The 20716-nt window shown below is 47.4% G+C and overlaps 1 protein-coding gene across 1 annotated transcript; it reads right to left on the reverse strand.

Moving 5' to 3' along the window:
* Positions 1-9568: 9568 nt before the first annotated feature.
* Positions 9569-17650, reverse strand: cxcl12b (chemokine (C-X-C motif) ligand 12b (stromal cell-derived factor 1)). The gene is made up of 4 exons (XM_047043968.1): positions 17454-17650; positions 14823-14940; positions 10490-10573; positions 9569-9869 (listed from the first exon to the last, which is right to left on the reverse strand). Exons 1-4 carry the CDS (start codon positions 17521-17523, stop codon positions 9827-9829), a joined length of 315 nt encoding a protein of 104 aa, XP_046899924.1. The 5' UTR covers positions 17524-17650; the 3' UTR covers positions 9569-9826.
* Between the last annotated feature and the right edge of the window lie 3066 nt (positions 17651-20716).

Consider the following 20716-nt stretch of genomic DNA (forward strand, 5'->3'; position numbering starts at 1 on the left):
CCTCCGCTCAGCCCCCCCCCCCGGATCTCCCCGGCCCCCCTGTGGTGACGACACCATTACGCCGACAGGCCCGTCGGCCCGGGATACGTTGGTGCGTGTGAAAAAACCCGTTGTTCCTCCACGGCTACGAGTTCATCCAATGTTAGCGTCCTCTCAGAGCTCCAGATCTCTGTCTACCGTCAAAGTGGAGAGAGCAGACGGGGCCGATGCAGGGCCCGGCCTCCGGACAGCCAGCAGCCGTATTTCTCCCACCAAGAATGCAGCTCTGCTGGATCTAAAGGTGGCGGGGGGGGGCGGGGGGGGGCGGGGGGGGGGGGGGGGGGGGGGGGGGGGGGGGGGGGCAGACACGAACCCGCCATGGCTCGTTCATCACCCAGATTTACATCTGGTCGTGCGGTTCCCAAACCTAATCTCGCCCTTCGCTTTCTTCATCACGGTGCTTTGTTTCAGTGGCATGGCTCCCTCTCTCTCTTTCTCTCTCTCCCTCTCTCTCTTTCTCTCTCTCTCTCTCTCTCTCTCTCTCTCTCTCTCTCTCTCTCTCCCTCTCTTTCTCTCTCTCTCTCTCTCTCTCTCTCTCTCTCTCTCTCTCTCTCTCTCTCTCTCTCTCTCTCTCTCTCTCTCCCTCCCTCTCTCTCCTCTCTCTCTCTCTGTTGGCTGACGGCGCTACTTAGCACTATGATTGCACCAGCTGTGCAGGGCCTATCTAGCCATCTAGGAAGGATTACGTGACGTGTGTGTGTGTGTGTGTGGAGTAGAGGGATGTTGTTTTTCATAACAACCTCCACCTATAGCCTTTAACCTGCCATGTCCGCTTCCATCAGTCAGTACTTTAGAGATTGGCCGATAACATACACTCACTCACTCGCACATTTAGATGGATTCAGCTATATGTGATCCCAGGTTGGTAATTACACTTATGTTGGCCCACACAGCATCAGTCTGAATATGTGTGGCCCTCTCTCTCTCTCTCTCTCTCTCTCTCTCTCTCTCTCTCTCTCTCTCTCTCTCTCTCTCTCTCTCTCTCTCTCTCTCCTCCTCTCCTTCTCTCTCCTTCTCTCTCCTTCTCTCTCTTCCCCTGCCAGCATCACTATAGGGTCAGGGTTTTCCTAATCTACAGACTCATCAGAAAAACGTCTCACCAACCTTTTGTCTGCTCCTTTCCCAGTCTAATGTTAAACTGGGGAATTCAGAACCTTCGCTCCGCTGCGCCGCTGCGCTGCGACGAGGCCCCCCCCGGTTCTGAGAATGTGTCCTGCCTCCGTCTCCCCTTCCTCGTTCACATCTATAATAAGTCCTCGGTGCCCTCCAGAGGGACATTTAGGGAGGGGTCCTGAGGAACGAGGAAGGGAAGGAGGGAAGGGGAGAGGAGGACGAGGAGCACCATGCCACCCATCATCATATCATGCCATAGTCTCATGACCCTTGACCTCTGGAACCTGCGTCACATGACCCCCGGCGTTTCGGGATGGACGTTACGGCTCAGTTGCCGGTCACTGTACCGTTTTACTGCGTTTGTGAATGTGTGTGTGTGTGTGAACATGTGTGTGTGAACGTGTGCGTGTGAATGTGTGTGTGAGTGTGTGTGTATTAGTGTCTGAGCTTGTGAGTGTTTTTGCTCTCCTAGCCGTTTATTTGTCTACTAAGCAAGAATGGGTAAACTTCAGTTTGCTAGACTACACTGTGCGATGATGGCTTGTGTGTGTGTGTGTTAGTGTGTGTGTGTTAGTGTGTGTTTGTTATGTGCCAGTGTGTTTGTATGTTCATGTGTGCGTGCCCATGTGTGTGTGTTGTTGTGCGTGCCCATCTGTGTGTGCGTACTGGTCCTTGTGGACGAACCGTGTTTCTCATGATTTGTCATTTTCCACCAGAGTACACTCTGAGACTGATAGAGGGGTCATAAGGACATGCGTATTTCATTCTAATGTAGCGACGTTCAAATGTACAAAAATAACTTTCAACCTTAACCATCCATCCTAAACAGAGTGGGAGTTTCACGGTCATCTTTATAGTCCTACTTGGGGAAAATCCTTTTACAGCCTGCGTTCACATAAGGAGAAAATACAAAGGTTACGTTAACAACAACATCAAGTGCCGGAGAATAGGCATTTATACCAGGTACATTACAATGTACAACAGGTACATTACAATGTGCAAGTGTGTAACTTTAGAAGTGTGTGAATCACAAGGGTAGTGTGATTCAGGAACACCCTCCTGACAGGGCTAGATGGTATCTTCCTTCTCAAACAACCAAGTGGGATTCCTCCACCTGCGGACCCAAACGTCCACCATCGGACCAAAGAGGAACTCTCTCAGTTCCCTAACGCGTGAGGTTTCCAAGTGTGAGGAAAGACAGCTCTCGCTCGATCCAAACAGAGAAACGAGTTCCTCCGATTACAAAGACGTGGTTCCACATTCTACGCCAGCTCCAAAAGTCCAGACACACATGAGTATTTGGCACACACACCAAGTGACCCCACCTCTCTTCCCCAAGCATGAGAATTCTGCTCAGAGTCTCACATCAGCCTCCATAAAGGGTACACTGGCCCTAACCCTTGGCTATGGTGGAGCGAGTTTGGTTCCAGAACACTATTTTGACAGAGCCCTAATGGGGGGCTCTTTGTAAGTTGACAGCATTTATCGCCGATGAGAAATCACTTGAAGACTGTTTACATTTATGTTTTTTGGCTAATATGTCTTGAAAAACTCCACTGGTGTCTGGGAGGTGTGACCGACCCCCCCCACCCACCCCATGTAGCAACGTGATGTCCACACAATTAAACCTTTAAGATCGTATTAAAGTAGAATAAGGTTTCGTGTTGCTCTCTCTCACAGACACACAAACTCACCATCATACAAACCCTCCCTCCTCTCTTTCTCTGCCAAACACCAAGTGCATGTTCTGGATATTTCTGCAGTGTTGTCCGAACTCCTACTGAGTTTGAGAGAAACTTGACCCTCGTCAGGGGTCGGGCAGAAGAGTCCCAGATAATTCCAGAAGCTTTTCCAGTAAACCTGGTAAAAGAGGCTTGTCAGATGCCCGCTGGTCAAGGGAGTCAGATGGCTGAGAGGTTAGGGAATCAGGCTTTTAATCAGAAGGTTGCCGGTTCAATTCCTGGCCGTGCTAAATGACGTGTCCTTGGGCAAGGCACTTCACCCTACGTGCCTCGGGGGGGGGGGGGGGGGGGAATGTCCCTGTACTTACTGTAAGTCGCTCTGGATAAGAGCGTCTGCTAAATGACTAAATGTAAAACAATCTCTCTCCTCTGAGCCCAGATCTGAGGAGAGAGAAAGAAGAGAACTCTGGTCATGGTCTCTCCAACGTGTCCTGGTCTGAGGTGTCTTATCAGTTTGGGGGTGTGACAACGAGAGCAGTGTTCTTTCACTGTGACACATGCGAGTACATAGACATGTTCTAAAGTTCCACCTGTTCGTACACACAGGCTTTCCACACGTCAAACACGTGGTCATGTGACGCAACAACGGGCTAAGCATCTGCTTCCTTTTCATTTATTTTTTTACTGTTTGTATGGTTTCATGGTTGTGAGTTTTATGGTCTTATTTGTAACTATTTTACTTTTGTAAAGCACTTTGTGGCCTGGCTCTGAGAAAGGTGTTAAATGAACTTTCCTCACTTTCTCACTTGGCCTACGGGAAAAGGTTCAAAAGAGGAGAACTATGAAGCCCAAATGTTTTGAAATACAAGTAGACAGTAAGCTATACTCTCCATGATATTCCACATTAAAAACCAGCCACGGATAAGCTTGATAAACTGTTTTATGTTGTCACAGACCCCGGTGGAGAGAACCAAGACGTCTTTAAAAGACTCGGGGCATTCTCAAGCTCTAGAGCCTCTCTCCGTGGTTTATCCTATGTCAGGAAGTTGATGTGCTTGAAGGTTCATGTCCTCGCGTGTTCTTCTTCTACTGTTCGGCGACTAATCTCACCCAGTGCGTGCTGCTGGCCCAATACAGGAAATAGCAGGGATTTCCACTGTAATCTTGAGCCAATGGGGCTTCTCTGTGTGACTCAGAGCGGGAGGACTATGAGAAGCCTTGTAGCCTTGAAGCCTTGTTCAGGAAACAAATATCCCATTTATCATCACATAATGATAGAAATTTGTATTGGGTTAGGGGCTCACAAACTGTGAAGGATGATAGAGATTTTGAGTTTGTTTTCTGTCTCTCTACTCTCCCCTTTTCTCCCACCCATCTCTGCTTCCCCATCCTCTCTCTCTCTCTCTCTCTTTTTCTCTCTCTTTTTCTCTCTCTTTTTCTCTCTTTTTCTCTCTCTTTTTCTCTCTCTTTTTCTCTCTCTTTTTTTCTCTCTCTCTCTCTCTCTTTTTTTACTGTTTGTATGGTTTCATGGTTGTGAGTTTTATGGTCTTATTGTAACTATTTTACTTTTGCTTTTTCGGACTCATCAATCTAACAAGTCTTCATTCTCTAACAAAAGCATGTCGTGTGGAAAGCCTGTGTGTACGAACAGGTGGAACTTTAGAACATGTCTATGTACTCGCATGTGTCACAGTGAAGGAACAGCTCTCTCTCTCTCTCTCTCTCTCTCTCTCTCTCTCTCTCTCTCTCTCTCTCTCTCTCTCTCTCTCTTTTTCTCTCTCTCCTCCCTGCCCCCCCCCTATTCAAAGTGACCAACCTGTTTCCAATAGCAACGTCGGTGACCCCCATGGTCATCTCAAGGTTAGGGAAACATTCTGGCCTCGACCGTGATGGATCTGACAACATTCCAGAGCCTTCCAGATCTGTTTGCGCTTACGCACGACCATTTGATCACAAAGAGGGGGTTGGGGGGGTTGTACGCTGTTCCACTACAAGCGCAGGAACTGTGAACTCTTTTGTCCCTGGGGGGCTTCCTATTTTTCACCGCCACCACCCCCACCACCCCCACCACCCCCCCAAGTTTTTCAAATTAAGACTGATTGTTCAAGACAAGCTCGACCCCTACCATTGAAAGCTAACTGGTGTTCTTTGTGTTCATGGGGGTGCATCTTAATGGTGTGTGCTCTGTGTATCTGGGGCCTGAACACGGTCCGGTGTTCGGGGCCTCGGTGGGGGGGGGAGGGGGCCTCGCTAGGCGGGGGCCACTGCAGAGTCAGGGGGTCCAGGGGCCCAACACATGTTACAGGGAACAGGTCACTGAGAGAGTGTGACAGAGCCCACGCATGTACAGTAGGTTAAGTTTAGCCAGGTGTGTGCCGTGTATGTGTATCTGTGTGTGTGTGTGTGTGTGTGAGGGCACTGTATGTGTGTGTGTGAGGGTACTGTATGTGTGTGTGTCTGTGTATGTGCTCTCTTTCCCTCTCAGTTCTAGTCTACATCCATACTTCCTGATGAGGATGTATGGATCCAGCATGTGTGCGATCGGATCTTCCTCCAGAAATGGTTTGTCAGTGGCCAACTCTGCTGCTGGACAGACGACAGATTAGACACCGAATCTGAACCCAGCTAGGCCACATCCCTCACTGTCAGCGCCCCTGGAGGTGATGGATACACACACACATTCAAACACACACACGCATTTAAACACACACACGCGGACGACCCCTGTGTGGTTTTCCACCAAACATGTTTCTCATTACCGCCCATCCAGCAGACCTGGTAATAACTTGTTCAAAGATCTACGCTCCAGAGCCCCAAATCACGCCGGCTTACCTGCAATCCCCGGGATTTAATCAGATGGGCAATTTATAGTCCGGCCTGGTTATGTTCACCGTCTCTGGTGATTTGATCTGATAGGTGCAGCACGGAGCCTGAAACATCTGGATGTTTCTTGCGGTCGCTGTTGGATCCAGGACCAGTGCAAGGCTGGACAGGGAAGCGGCCTGGGTTTTGATTGGATCACTATGCTTCATACGTGTATCTGTCGGTGCGCTCGGCTACGAGCAGTCTGTGTGTTTACAGTTATTCAGAAGTTTTTGAAGCAAGGTTTCACCCTTTATATGGAGGGTGTTTGAATCGGCCTTTCCCCCCCTTTTCTCACATTTTCTCCCCAAAACAGGTCCCAGTGCCCCGTGTTAAAGAGATCGTGTTCGCAAAACACTGTTCCTGCTTCACGAGTGTTACTGAGTTGCTGTGGGCGAGGACTCAGCTTGGCAGATACCTTGCGTAAATCATGGGATTATTTCTAAATGTGTCCACGACACCCACAAAACACCAAACTCCGATCCTTGACATTTTTTTATTGATTGGTGGGCTTCCAAATCCCAGCTCCAGTTAGGATGTGAATGTGTATGAGGAGGCTGTGATTTGAAATTAATACACTGTTAGTGGTTCTGTTTTATTGGAGTTGACAGTTTTATACACTCCCGCTGACTCCCCAGTGTAATGGACCGGTGGAGCGCCGTGTCTAATGAATATACATTAAAATACCTCAGGTGTGAAACAGTTGGACGTGGCTGTTGAGAGGCTGACTCTTTGCCTGTTCTGGTCTGAGGGTTTGGTTTCAGGAGCAGAACAGCAACTGCTCGTCTCGTTGAGTTATCCGCTCCGCCTCAGTAATGTTGTGGTTCTTGCTTGAGGTGGTTTGGGTTCTGGTTCTGGAGGGAACTGACTGTTTAAGCAGGTGGGTTCTGGCAGACGCCCTGGGGTGGATAACTATGGTCCAAACTTCTCTCTTACAGTGTGTTCACTTTTCCTGTCTGTTTTCACAGACATTGATATTAAATATTTGTTTTGGGGCAACTGACAGATTTAAGGGGGTTAAACTAAAAGTTTTTCTGAATTTATTGGAGTGGATAGATTCACTGTGATGTTTCCTAGGTAACAAACTGACCAAATGGAAACACATGATCAATTAAAAACCCACGGAAATATGAAAATAACATTTCAAACGTTTATTTTTATGTATTTATTGAAAAAGAAGGGTGAGTATCTTATACAGCATGTTATATTGCTCCTTGGTTTATAAACCGTGAGAATACAGATGTTAAACATAGACAAGAATGAAGTATACTTACGAAGCTGCCTCAAAAGAATTGAACAATATTTTCACATTGTTTGGGGGTAAGAAAGCACCACTTTAAGACAGTTTCTGACAGTTAGGACATAAACACTACAGGGGAAGGCCTTTCTACCATTTATACATCGCTTTCGATAAAAACGTCTGACTGAATGAAATGTAATTGTAGTGTATTGACTGTTTGACCTTTGCACTCTGATGTTCAAGGGAAGAAATCTATATTTAGGGTATAATTTTGGGCATGACATTTGGCAATGGGACCTTACATCATAATTCTTATGAAACCCAATGACAACCCAAACAATGACCAAATACCCAAACTAAACCAATTCACACAAATACATCCTGCATCTACACATCTACAATTCAGTTTTTTGACAGTATAAAAATGGTGGCAGTGGGGAAATGAAAACAGACACACCAGTTTGTGAGTTTTCCCTGAAGGGAGTGGTTAGATTAGAAACACATGTGGCTCTCAGGGAATTCAACTTGACCAGATATTGTTCTACGTTTTGGCTTAGTGGTCTCATCGACACATCATATTTTAACTTGGGGGGGATGAAAAGGGGGGGGGGGGATAAGAAAAATCACGAGCGTGCTGTTCTAGAGAAAGAGGAAGGACTACGTCGTTGTGTTGACTAATTGCCCTCCTCGGGTGACCAAACAATAACAGTTAAGGTTTCATGTGTGCGTGTGTCGGATTCCCGGCCAGATTGATTCAATTTACCCATATTGCACTGGGGCCTGAGTTTAGCTCAGATGATTGGTTGATAAGGACATGTCCCCTCAAGAGATGGACAAATCAGAGCAAGGAATGGAATTTATATTTAATGAGCCATACATTTTCCTAATAGGTGGTTGTTTTTAAAGCTAATAATTTTAACCCAAGAACTATAGCCTATAAAAAACATACAGCCTTCAACTTGTAGGGACATACATTGTGGTAGAGTGAGTAAAAAGTTAGAATGGATATTTTTTCCTGTGGTAATACTGTGAATTTGGAAACATTTCTGTTTATATAGGCCTTCATTTAGTACTGAATAAACTATGTAATTCAATTTTATCTTTTGATTATATATAAAAAAACAATGCATTTAAAAAGACAATACAGAAGCTCTAACATACAATGTTGTTATAGAATCAGAATGATGTTATAGAATCAGAATGTTATTTATTACACTAGTACATTCATTTTCAGTGTGACAGCTGCTATTGCAGAAAGTAAAGGGTATTTGTGTGAACATACTGAATTGTAGCTTTGTGGTCCCTCAAAAAATTAATGTTGGATCACTTGACATAATATATTCTTAACTCCTTTGCAACAGTTGTTAAATTTCCTGTTGAAAGCTGGTTTGGAAATTAGTTAACTGACTGTCACTATAAAACCAAACATTGTAAATCTATTTTTTGTTGTTTGGCAAACTGAGAAAGTGGTTTCATGATGACATATAATTTGGCTGAGATTGGTCGTTGTAACTGATTCATTGCCTTGTAGCGAAAAACTAAAAAACTTCACATTCAAAAAGAGCTGCATTTATACAAATAACATTTCTCACAATCTTGACCAACAGAGCCATAGTCTTACAACATTGGCACTTGGTGAGTAAATCACCCAATTTAGATATCTTCCCCACAAAATTAGCTGTAGAACTAAATAATACAATACTGTTGGCTTTTACACCCAGCCGCTTGTCCTATAACAGATTCACGTAACGCCTTGAGATCCTGATAAACCTTATCTGACTTAGATACACACACTGATGTGTGTATATGACATCACCATTCAGTGTACAGCCTTCCTCCAATAGAAATGACACAGTTAAATACATGCTGTGTAAGGGCTTCTAACCTCACGAGCAACAGCCCATCTCCCATGCATGCGTCTCACTAGTCCTTCACTGACTGTTGGTTGTTCAACCAATGGTGTGTCTAGCTTCCCTGAGCAGGAAGCCCTGATTGGTCATATGTCCATTTTATGAGCCCAAAACTAGCCCTGATAGGTCACATTTTACAGAGTGGGCACTTCCCATTGGCCAGCCTTGTTCCTATGTCCCAGGGCCCCTCTTGATTCAGAACCCACTCCTTGGGATTACCCACAATCCTTTTCTCAGCCCCCTCGAGCGTGAGACCGAGCCCGGGGCGTGACGTCCCTTTAAGACTTTTTGAAGCAGGAATAACTTTATACGTTCATACAAACACACAAACAAACACTATAAAATGGTATAATTGCACTTGGTGCTGGGGAGAAAGAGGAGGGGGAGGAAGAGGAGGGGAAGAAGAGGAGGAGGAGGAAGAGGAGGGGGAGGAAGAGGAGGAGGAGGAAGAGGAGGGGGAGGAAGAGGAGGGGGAGGAAGAGGAGGAGGAGGAAGAGGGGGAGGAAGAGGAGGGGGAGGAAGAGGAGGAGGAGGAAGAGGAGGGGCAGGAAGAGGAGGGGGAGGAAGAGGAGGGGGAGGAAGAGGAGGAGGAGGAAGAGGAGGGGGAGGAAGAGGAGGAGGAGGAAGAGGAGGGGTAAGAAGAGGAGGAGGAGGAAGAGGAGGGGGAGGAAGAGGAGGAGGAGGAAGAGGAGGGGGAGGAAGAGGAGGAGGAGGAAGAGGAGGAGGAAGAGGAGGAGGAGGAGGAAGAGGAGGAAGAGGAGGAAGAGGAGGAGGCCGCGGGGGGGGGGTGAGGAAGCTTGGTGTGTAGCAGCAGGGGATGTGTGGTCGAGAGGTGGTGAAGGCCTGGGACAGGAAGTGATCCAGACAGGTGGACTATACACGATGTGTGTTGCGTATCTATGGAGGTAGGGAGAGGTGGGAGGGGGGGGTGGTGACACGGGGTTGCCAGGTTGCCCTCGCCGAGTACTGTTTATCCCCCTTTAGTTGTTGCTGATGTTGTTACGTCTTCTGGATTTCTTCACCCTGAAGAGAGACGGGATAAGGAAACAATTTAAATCAATCAATTTAAGGAATCAATTTAAATTTGCTACTAATTCCATTCTTTTTAATTTCCTTTTTCCTTGTCCTTATTTACATGAATATTATGATGAGGTAAAACAAAAATGTAGCAAAAATATATATATAAATCACTAACAATGCAAATAAAGACATTCAGTAATTAGACCTCATTGGTGACAAACACAAGTTTGTTTGTTTTCACATCCTCTCCCTCCCTTAGAAGTTTACTGGGTGCAAGAAGCAGACATGCTGAGTGGTGATAATGATCGCCAGACGCTCTATAAAGTTTGACGAGGAATGCGAGCCTTTAAACCCCATTCTGCTTGACTCATTAGGGTTGACATTAGAGTTGATTGTGAGCGTTTATTGGTGTTTATGTTATTGCTTCTTGCCTCGGTGCTGAGCTACATGACGCTATCCCCCGCTGTCATAGTCATACACAGTGAACAAAAACGACATTCTGAAACAAAGTTGGAGAGGGGAGGGGAAAGAGGAGGAGGAAGGAGGAGGTGGAGGGAGGAGGATGAGGAGAGGGGGGGAGGGAGGAGGAGGAGGAGGGAGGAGAGGGGGAGGTTTCTCCTTACTTGTTAATAGCATTTTTGAGGTACTGCTGCAGCCACTTGGTCTCCGGGTTAATGCACACCTCCCTGTTGTTTTTCAGCTTGGCACTGCGGAGGAGAGAGGGATGAAAGGACGGAGAGAGAGCAGGGGAAAGCAGCAGGAGAGAGGGTTGGTGTGAGGGAGAGATAGATAGTGATGAAAGAAAGACAGACAGACAGACAGACAGACAGACAGAGCGAGAGAGAGAGAGAGAGAGAGAGAGAGAGTGAGTGAGTGAGTGAGTGAGTGAGTGAGTGAGTGAGGGAGAGAGAGAGAGAGAGAGAGAGAGAAAGAGTGAGTGAGTGAGTGAGTGAGTGAGTGAGTGAGTGAGTGAGTGAGAGAGTGAGTGAGTGAGTGAGAGAGAGAGAGAGAGAGAGAGAGAGAGAGAGAGAGAGAGAGAGAGAGAGAGAGAGCGAGAGAGAGAGAGAGAGAGGGAGAGAGGGAAACAGAACCAGAGAGAGAAGTTTAAATTGCCCTGCTCGCCCCGCTAATGTCCCTGTCCTTATCAGATGGTTGGATACAGGTCCTGTGGTTTTAGGGAGGTCTGGAGATAGCCAGCATACTTCTCACTCTGTCGAACAGCCGAGCCAGGGAGTCTCAGTGACCACTACCAGCTCCTAATCTCTGTGGCTCTTATCTGTGGACCATTGCGGTCATATTACGGTCAAACTGTAATCAGACCTTTAACCTGTTGTAGACCAGGGGTGCAGGTTAGGTGCCACTTTGAATCATCCTTTGTTTCCTTGTCAGAGAGAGATTCATTTGCCGTAGTGGCAGATTCTTTTCTCGCAGGGACGACATTTCTTCTTGTGCTTAATGCGATTTTGTTATTTCTTATTATTTAAGAATTTTCTTAGAAATTAAATAAAATGTTCAATTAAACAAGCACAGCATCCTCAAGCCCCAAAAAACTGTTGACAATGCTTTGCTATTGATAAAAAAAAAAACTTCTAATATGTCCCAAATATGTACAATCGTCAAACTGAGGATTGTCAGCACCACATCAGAAGAACACCCACGTTATTCAGTCCCCAAGTGACACCCCTGTTTCTACTCAGTCACAGGTGTTCTATAACAACACACCCCTGTTCACACAGTTCTGGAGCATGGAAACAGAACACTGGAGGGTGTTCTAACGTCAAGCGTAAGAACAGCATGATTGTAGCGGTGAGGCTCCATATATCGCAACTGGGTGGTTACAACTGTTGATAGAGAACCGGTGCAAATGTTTGGGAGAGGACGTGTCACGTTAACCAACACCTCTTATTCCAGTTTGGGATATTATAGCTTTCAGGGTACTAGAGGAGATTTTAAAGAGCTCAACTACTTTTTTCCCAAACATATGGATCTCACACTCTGATGTCAAAAGGTTGTGTTTAGGAGTTAACAACTTTGAAAGGGTTTTCTCCTTCCCTATCACATGCCCCTGTAAATTAAACACATTCCTCCTCACCTCTGATCTGACTTTCAGCACTCCTTCACCGCTTCTCAGATCAATCTGTCTTCCACCCTGACACACACACACACACACCTTCACACATGCATACACACTCACACAGACACACACACACACACTTAGCCCCCGTCTGCCTCCAATCAAACAAATGGCCAAACCAGCCCACAACATAAAAGCCCAGCCAAGCCCCTCCTCCCCCTCAGCCAAACTGAATCAGTTACCCAAACAGGAGTGTAACCCAACCCCCGTCTGTCCTTGCTGCTGGATGCTCTACGCTTTTATTCTACTCTACAGAGTCGGAGATAATCTGTTTAGTGGGAGGATTTATTCAGATGTGTGTGTAAGTGTGTGTGTGAGTGTAATTGTGTGTGTGTATGTGTGTGTGTGTAATTGTGCATGTGGGTGGTGTATGTGTGTGTGTGTGTGTGTGTGTGTGTGAGTGGGTGCGTGTATGTGCGTGCGTGTAATTGTGTGTGTGAATGTGTGTGTGTGTTGTGTGTGTGTTGTTTGTGTGTTGTACCTGTCTGCTCTCAGAGTGACTGACGGAGAGCCAGTTGTAATTGACTTGGCTGGAATGTCAGGGACCGAAGCCTACCAGCAGCAGGTAGTAATTACTTCACAGCAAGTTAATACCAACAGCCAGACCAGACCAGGCCAGGCCAGGCCAGACCAGGCCAGACCAGGACAGACCAGGCCAGACCAGACCAGACCAGACCAGGCCAGACCAGGCCAGACCAGGCCAGACCAGGACAGACCAGGCCAGACCAGACCAGACCAGACCAGGCCAGACCAGGACAGGACAGACCAGGCCAGACCAGGACAGACCAGGCCAGACCAGACCAGGCCAGACCAGGACAGACCAGGCCAGACCAGGCCAGACCAGACCAGACCAGGCCAGACCAGGACAGACCAGGCCAGACCAGGACAGACCAGGCCAGACCAGGCCAGACCAGGCCAGACCAGGACAGACCAGGCAGGAGGGGTGGAGGGGTGAGGAGGGTGTTTGGGTGGGGGTCTGGGTAGTGGGGGTTGGGCAGGGGTGTCTAATGTTACCCTTCCTCTTTCATCTGAGGCAGTAGAGATATCAGAGCGGGTCCTGTCTCACCCCCCTGCTGTTTGTGGAGGGAGGGAAGAAGTCCCAACCTAAATAACTTTGTGTCACTATCTTTGCCCTCTTTGTGCTTGTGTGTGTGTGTGTGTGTGTGCGTGTGCGTGCGTGTGTGTGTGTGAGGGCAGAGAGAGGAAAGAGGTTGTGCCCTGGCTAGAACAGTGTGTGTCTTCCCTGACCCTATGGCAGAGTAAAAGCCCCCCACCACCCCACACCACCCCACTGCCCCCCCACCACCCCACACCACCCCCACTGCCCCCCACCCACCCCACACCACCCCCACTGCCCCCCCACCACCCCACACCACCCCACTGCCCCCCACCACCCCACTGCCCCCCACCATCACCAAATCCTCCCCTTCTTTTGAACACTTTGGCCTTTTGCCGGTTCAATTTCTATAGGTTGGCATGGCGATTAATGTGTTCCAGGCCACAGAAATCTCACTGAACGTCAGTCGGGTTGGGGGGAGTACTGGAAGGGGGGGGGGGGGGGGGGGGGGTGAAGGGTTCTGGATAAGGGACATGGGAAGGTCAGATAAAAACACAAAGGTAATCACTTTGACCCCCAATAATTGTTTCCTTAGCAAAACAAAATCCCCCCCTCCAGCCTTTTCCCTCCCCTCCCTCCCTTCCTCACGTTGTTATAATCTGAGGCCTGGTCCCTCTCCTTTAGGAAAGAGCGAGAGTGACTACATCCCTCTCTCTTTCTCTCTCTCTCTCTCTCTCTCTCTCTCTCTCTCTCTCTCTCTTCTCTCTCTCTCTCTCTCTCTCTCTCTCCTCTCTCTCTCTCTCTCTCTCTCTCTCTCTCTCTCCTCCTCTCCTCTCTCCTCTCTCTCCCCCCCCGCCCCCCCCCTCTCTCTCTCTCTCTCTCTCTCCCCTCTCTCTCTCTCTCTCTCTCTCTTTCTCAGCACGCCAAAACTCCCTGGAAGACTCATGTTCTGCACGATGCAAATATAAAACATCATTAATCTCTGTGAGTGGACCGAGTGTTCTGAGCTGTTCTCCACTGACCCCTGACCCCTGCTCCAACGTTGCTGTGCTTCCTGTACGCACTGCTCACGAGGCCAGCCTGTTGTGGAGGAGTGCTGATGTGTCACTGCAGCGCTGACCGCTGGTGTTCCCATGTGTCTCCAGCCCAGCCCTGGCACACCTGACCCAACCAGCAGCTCCTGGTGACTGGGGAAGAGGAGCTCAACCTGCACAGGACTAGGCCAGGGGACCAGAGGACCAGAGGACCAGAGGACCAGAGGACCAGAGGACCAGAGGACCAGGGGACCAGGGGACCAGAGGACCAGAGGACCAGGGGACCAGGGGACCAGAGAGGACCAGAGAGGACCAGAGAGGACGAGAGGACCAAAGGACCAGAGGACCAGAGGACCAGAGGTCCAGAGGTCCAGAGGACCAGGGGACCAGGGGACCAGAGGACCAGAGGACCAGGGGACCAGGGGACCAGGGGACCAGGGGACCAGAGAGGACCAGAGGACCAGAGGACCAGGGGATCAGAGGACCAGAGGACCAGGGGACCAGGGGACCAGAGGACCAGGGGACCAGAGAGGACCAGGGGACCAGAGGACCAGAGGACCAGGGGACCAGAGGACCAGGGGACCAGAGGACCAGGGGACCAGGGGACCAGGGGACCAGAGGACCAGAGGACCAGGACCAGGACCAGGGAAATGGTCCAGTGACAAGGACCAGGAACAGGACAAACCCACACAGATGGACACACACAGGCTTAGCACAGCTGTCTGACTCACATGACTTGGAAGGGGCAGTTGGGGGTGTGGAGGAACTTCAGCTCCCTGATGGACCTCTGGGGCACCGTGTTGAGAGTGGAGCGACACCAGCACCTCTCCACTAGGCTGATGGGCTTGGCTGTGACACACACACACAGTTAGTCATACCAAAACCTAGCTGTGACACACACACACAGACATTCTACATTAAATAACAAAAAGTATATTTTAAGTTAATTATTTATTTATAAAATATAGACAATATAAATACTTATATATCTCTATAATCGTGTAATATACAATTAAAACATGACAGATAATTACAGCCAATTATAAATATAGATTTTTTTTCTAATTTAAGCTAATTGATATAGCTGGTAGAGATAGACGATACTTACAAAAACAAATATAATTGCTCTAAAAACTGACATGCTAATTATTTTATTTTTATACATGGATAATACTAGAAACATTTAATACAACTAGGGCTTATCTAGAACCATTCACAGCCGACAGTGTGATTGGCATCATTTATAGAACAGAATGATGAAAAGGTTCTGGGTTCTAGATCTGACAAGCTCCCATAAAGAGAGTGTGACACATCATCAATATCAGAGTTTAGACTAACCACACACGTAGCTGAGCTCACCCAAGATATCGTAAACTAATCAGTGCGTGTGTGATAGGTTTGCGCAATATAACAGCGCAGTCTCATAAACATCACAGACTAGCCACTTCACACACACACTCACTGTCTCTACAAACACACTGTGAACACTCCCTGTATTTGCTCAACCAGTGTTAATCATTTCCGACCCACAAACACCTTTAGATTCCTCCTGTGCGGTAAAACATCAAAGCTTGGGCGTTTTACATCAAAATAATTACCCTGTGTCCTCTTAAATACTTGATGGTACGTAATTACAAACATGTAATTAACCAGTTCCTCATCTCAACCTTTTACACTATCTGCCGTTAACAATACATGGGAACTTATACATTACCTGCCCCTACTCTTCACAAAATACTAATTAAAAAGAGATTAGTACAACACGCACACTCAAGTCAGACCCACACACACACACACACACACTTACTACGGCCCTTACTCATTGTCCGATGAAACTATTTCTGCCTTTTCTCTCTACCCGCATTCATAGGGCCCCTCTGAGAAGGACCCTCAACGTTCTACTAGACTGGAGGTTCCAATATTCTGCTCCTTTATCACGGAACACTCCGGAGATTAGGCTCGGAATCAAAAGAAGCAATAAGAATGAAACTGAAGTACATTCTTAGAACGACGGCTAATCTCCCTAGTTCCGTCATACAGAGTTCTAAACGTCAAGTGCAGGAGGTTTTTCAGTGATATGGATGAAGAGAGATTTGTCAGGGTTTAAAAAATTATTCGAAATTGACAGGTTATCATGTTAAGGTTCTTCATCTTTAAATGTGGGCCCCCCAGAGATTAATATTTTATGGGCTGCATTAATGAACTCAACCAAATGTAGCAATCCTCACCTTCGAGATGCAGTCTATTTCTACTCTATATTCTAAAGTCAAAACTCTTAATTTCACACTTTATATATGTCAGCTTTGACTTCATGGCACACAATAACCTCTTCTTTAAGAGCGACCAAAGTGTCGACACCACGCATACACAGACCGGGGGTCTGGGGATCCAAATGGGGAGACAAATCTAATTCCCTCCCGCTAAATATCACACAGCAGATTCACACATGACCTGGGCCTGTTGTCATGCAAACTAAGAAGTCATTATGGAGATTTGACACCAGAGACCCAAAGAGAGCAGCCAGACTTATCAGCGGCGCATTGTTCATCCCTAATTAGAAACTAATTAAAAGAAAGCAGAGAGAAAAAGACAAATACACACATATCGACACTCCCGAGGTCTTTAATATGCAATGAGGAGTGCCTCTGGGGCTGAAACAACAAGCTTAGCATAAACACAGACCTTTGAGATGTTTAACTTCAACACTTCTCTGACTTCAAGCTCTTTCACTCTCTCTCCTCTCTCTCTCTCTCTCTCTCTCTCTCTCTCTTCCTTTCCATCTCTTTTTCGTTCCCTTTCTCTCTTTCCATCTCTGTCTCTCCTCAGGGTGACCTAGAGTTAGTTTCATCTTAATAAATATAAAGTTGAATGATGGGCAAGCGTTGTCTATGACAGAGGACGTGTCAAATGTACGTTTGTGAAAGGACCAAAGACTTTCGAGTGAGCAGGTCTTAGAGAAACATGGCTTAACCAAAAATCTTTACAATCCACAATGCCCAAACTGGCCGCAGCAACAAAACAACATGTGTAACACACCATGCCAAAAGGTTTCTTAAACTACCTCCACACATCATATGTTAAACACCCTAATCTTCCTCGAACGCTGTTCCACAGTTGCCTGAACAGCTGATGAACCAGACAGCAGCCATAGAAAGCAAAACAACCTTTCGTTATCATAACTTTTCTGCATAACAATGATCGGAGAAAAACCCAAAAAATTCCCCTAAACCAAACCACTAAAGTGTGTGTATATATATATATAAATCTTTTTATATTGAAACTAAACCAAACACAAATCCTCCAACCGACGAAACTGAGCACCAGTTCTCCCAGGAAAGGTGGTTTTGTTCAGGCAGACTCACCGGTGGTGGTTGGTACATGCACGGCCACCACAGCCAGCAGGGCTAGCAGGGACAGGAGTCTGACATCCATGGTAGGTGTTGGGGTCTGCTTCTTCTCTGACTAACAGGAGGCTGGAGGTTTCAGTCTGCTCACCGCTACAATCCAGGACAGCGTGTGACAAGCAGGTCCCCTCCTCAGACTGTTAAGAGAGGGAGAGCGGGAGAGGGAGAGAGAGGGGAGAGAGACTCCCACTTTCTCAGGAGAAAGGGGAGGGGAGGGAGGAGCGACAGCGTGAGGGGAGGGGGGGGGGCTTCCTTAGTTGTTAATGTGCTGGCTGGGAATCAAGGGGAAAGTCTCTAGAGTCTCTCTTTCCCTTTCCCTCTCTTCCCCCCTCTCTCTCTCTCTCTCTCTCTCTCTCTCTTTCTATCGATCTGTCTCATTCTTTTTCACTCTCCTGTCTATCTCCATGCATGGCAGTCTCCTTCTCTCTGCCTTTTCTCCTCGCTCTCTCTCTCTCTCTCTCTCTCGCTCTCTCGCTCTCTCGCTCTCTCGCTCTCTCGCTCTCTCGCTCTCTCCCGTTCTTTCTCTTTTCCTGTCTCTACACTCCTCTACCCTCCCTCCCTCCCACCCTCCCTCCCGTCAGTCTATTTTGAGAGGCTGGCTCCCTGCTGCTGCCTCAATATTGTTGTATCCCAGCCAGAGAGCTGGGTGATGGTGGACTGTATGGGAGTCAGAGCTCCAGTGTGGAGCGGGCTTCTCTCCTGTCATCTGGCCGTGCTCCCCACTGCCAACACCCCGTCCGTGGAGAAGGCAGACTGGCAGGCTGGCCCCCTGCCCCTCACTTCTTCATGAACTAAATGGTGAATGGCCAAACGTGCCAGTCAGCTGAGTTTGGGGTTCGCCTCTGGAAGATGTTACTGTAACGATGTCATCTTAGGATTTAATAGTTTAAAAAAAATGAGGTCAGAAGTTTAATTGCAGGGATTCAGTTGTGCTTTTTTTTTTACTCCCAACACTGATATCATCATCTGTTGTCTGAGTGCCTGGACAAGAATTTTGTCTGAGATTAATAAATCGTATTTGACTGACTTCCATACTAAATATATATTACATGATAGTGCTTGTGTGGACTTTAAGTTGTGACAGTACACAGAGATGTTACTGGACATTTAGAGATGATCGAACACAGTGACAGAAAACAGGTGCAGAAAAAAACAGCCCTATCAAGGGACGAATGCATGTTCTCAACTAGCCGGTTCCCAAAACATTTAGCTGTCTAATGTCCCGACAAAACTTTCCACAAAAACCTCAAATTTTAATCTGGCCAACGAGAGACTGAGAAGGAGTAAAGAACCGTCTAACAGGACACAGATGTGTGTGTGTGTGTGTGTGTGTGTGTGTGAGAGAGAGTTTTGCGTTTGTATGAGTTATAGTCCAGCCTCTTCAGTTTTGGGTGTCATGAAAGATCTTGCCAGAATGTAAGTCTGAATGTGTCAGACGTCAGGGTAGGTATTTAGAGGGATTTAGACCACCAGTAAACCTGCGCACCGCCCTAAGTACCGCCCGTCGATTCACACGGCAGAACCTCGTTTTCTCACTTTACCACCCTGTATATATGCTGCGTGTGTGTGTGTCCTGTGTGTGTGTGTCACAGGTCTATAGTCTTGGCAGCTATGTGTGTGTGTCACTGGTCTATACCCTTGGCAGCTATGTGTGTGTGTGTGTGTGCAATTTAGCTTGTCAGCAGGCTCCAGCAGCTATTAACTCTGCGGCAGCAGGATGGTGTTTACAGTTAGCAGGACAGTCAGACCATATAACAGCACATTAACAGTAGGAGCGCGAGATCACGGTGTTAACATAACAGCCCCGCACGACCTCGGAGACCCTGGAGCTCAACACCATCAGCAGGCCTGCTTCTGGGGGACTTCCAGGATTAGGGTGATCGTTGGAATAATTGTGAAAACAGTAAAGAAAATGGTCAATGGCGTTAAAGTAATAGTGAGATAAATACATTTAGTATTTTAGCAAACGCTCTTATCCAGAGCGACTTACAATAAGTACAGGGACATTGCCCCCCCCCCCCCCCCCGAGAGAAGTAGGGTGAAGGACACAATATAATTTGGCACAGCCGGGAATTGAACCAACAACCTTCTGATTAATAGCGTGACTCCCTAATCATTCAGCCATCTGACCCCTGAATACAAAACAATAGGGAAAATTTGCAGGGGAAAAAAAGTACTTTTTGAATGATTATCGAAGAAAAGTAATGTGTTTGAAGCTGTTCCAGGTAGATGTTGGTTTTCACTGCGTGAGGCTACATGGTGTCAGTAGTTTGTTTCTGGCTGTTCTGGAGCTGAAGCAGGCCTCGTGTCTAGCTCGTGTACAGGTGGTCTTTAGAAGGTTACATCTGACACACACGTTCTCCAACACCCACACACACACACGTTCTCCAACACACACACACACACCCACACACACACACGTTCTCCAACACCCACACACACACACACACACACACACGTTCTGGAGCACACACCCACACACCCACACACACACACGTTCTCCAACACATACACACACACACACACGTTCTCCAACACCCACACACACACACACACACACACACACGTTCTGGAGCACACACACACACGTTCTCCAACACCCACACACACACACACACACATTCTCCAACATCTACAAACACATACTAAAACACACACACACTAACACACACGTTCGCCAACACCTACACACAAATTCTCCAACATACACACACACACAAACCAGGACACCGCTGTTTACAAGACGTTTGTCTGGATCTCTGGTCATCGAGCCTGACTGTGACATTTAGAGTTACATCACAAGACCAAACATAGTTTTCATGGTTAGTGTGTAGAGTTTAGCAAAAATCACCTTTCATTTAAAAGATGGTGCCTTCGCATTTTGCAGGTCCTCGACATGGACCAAGGAATGACTCCATGTCATCTTAGATTAAAACCACCTACAAGCTCACGTTCTACAGAGCTAATGACCTAACATTCTACAGAGTTAAGGAGCAAACGTTCTACAGAGCTCGTTCCTCTCAGACGACCCGCGTCAGCGATGATGAGAGCCCCGAGAACATTAGCTCTGACTGCGACAACACAGCCACTTGTGTCAGACGCCAAGGGTCAAAGGTCAACTGTTGGTGTTCCCGGTGTGGGGTTACAGGGGGACGAGGGTTCCGACGTTCTGAGCGCTTTGTTCTAAAACACTCCTGATTGACGTTCCGGAGCTTATGTGT

Source organism: Hypomesus transpacificus, chromosome 21, assembly GCF_021917145.1.
Source record: "Hypomesus transpacificus isolate Combined female chromosome 21, fHypTra1, whole genome shotgun sequence".
Classification (NCBI taxonomy): Eukaryota; Metazoa; Chordata; class Actinopteri; order Osmeriformes; family Osmeridae; genus Hypomesus; species Hypomesus transpacificus.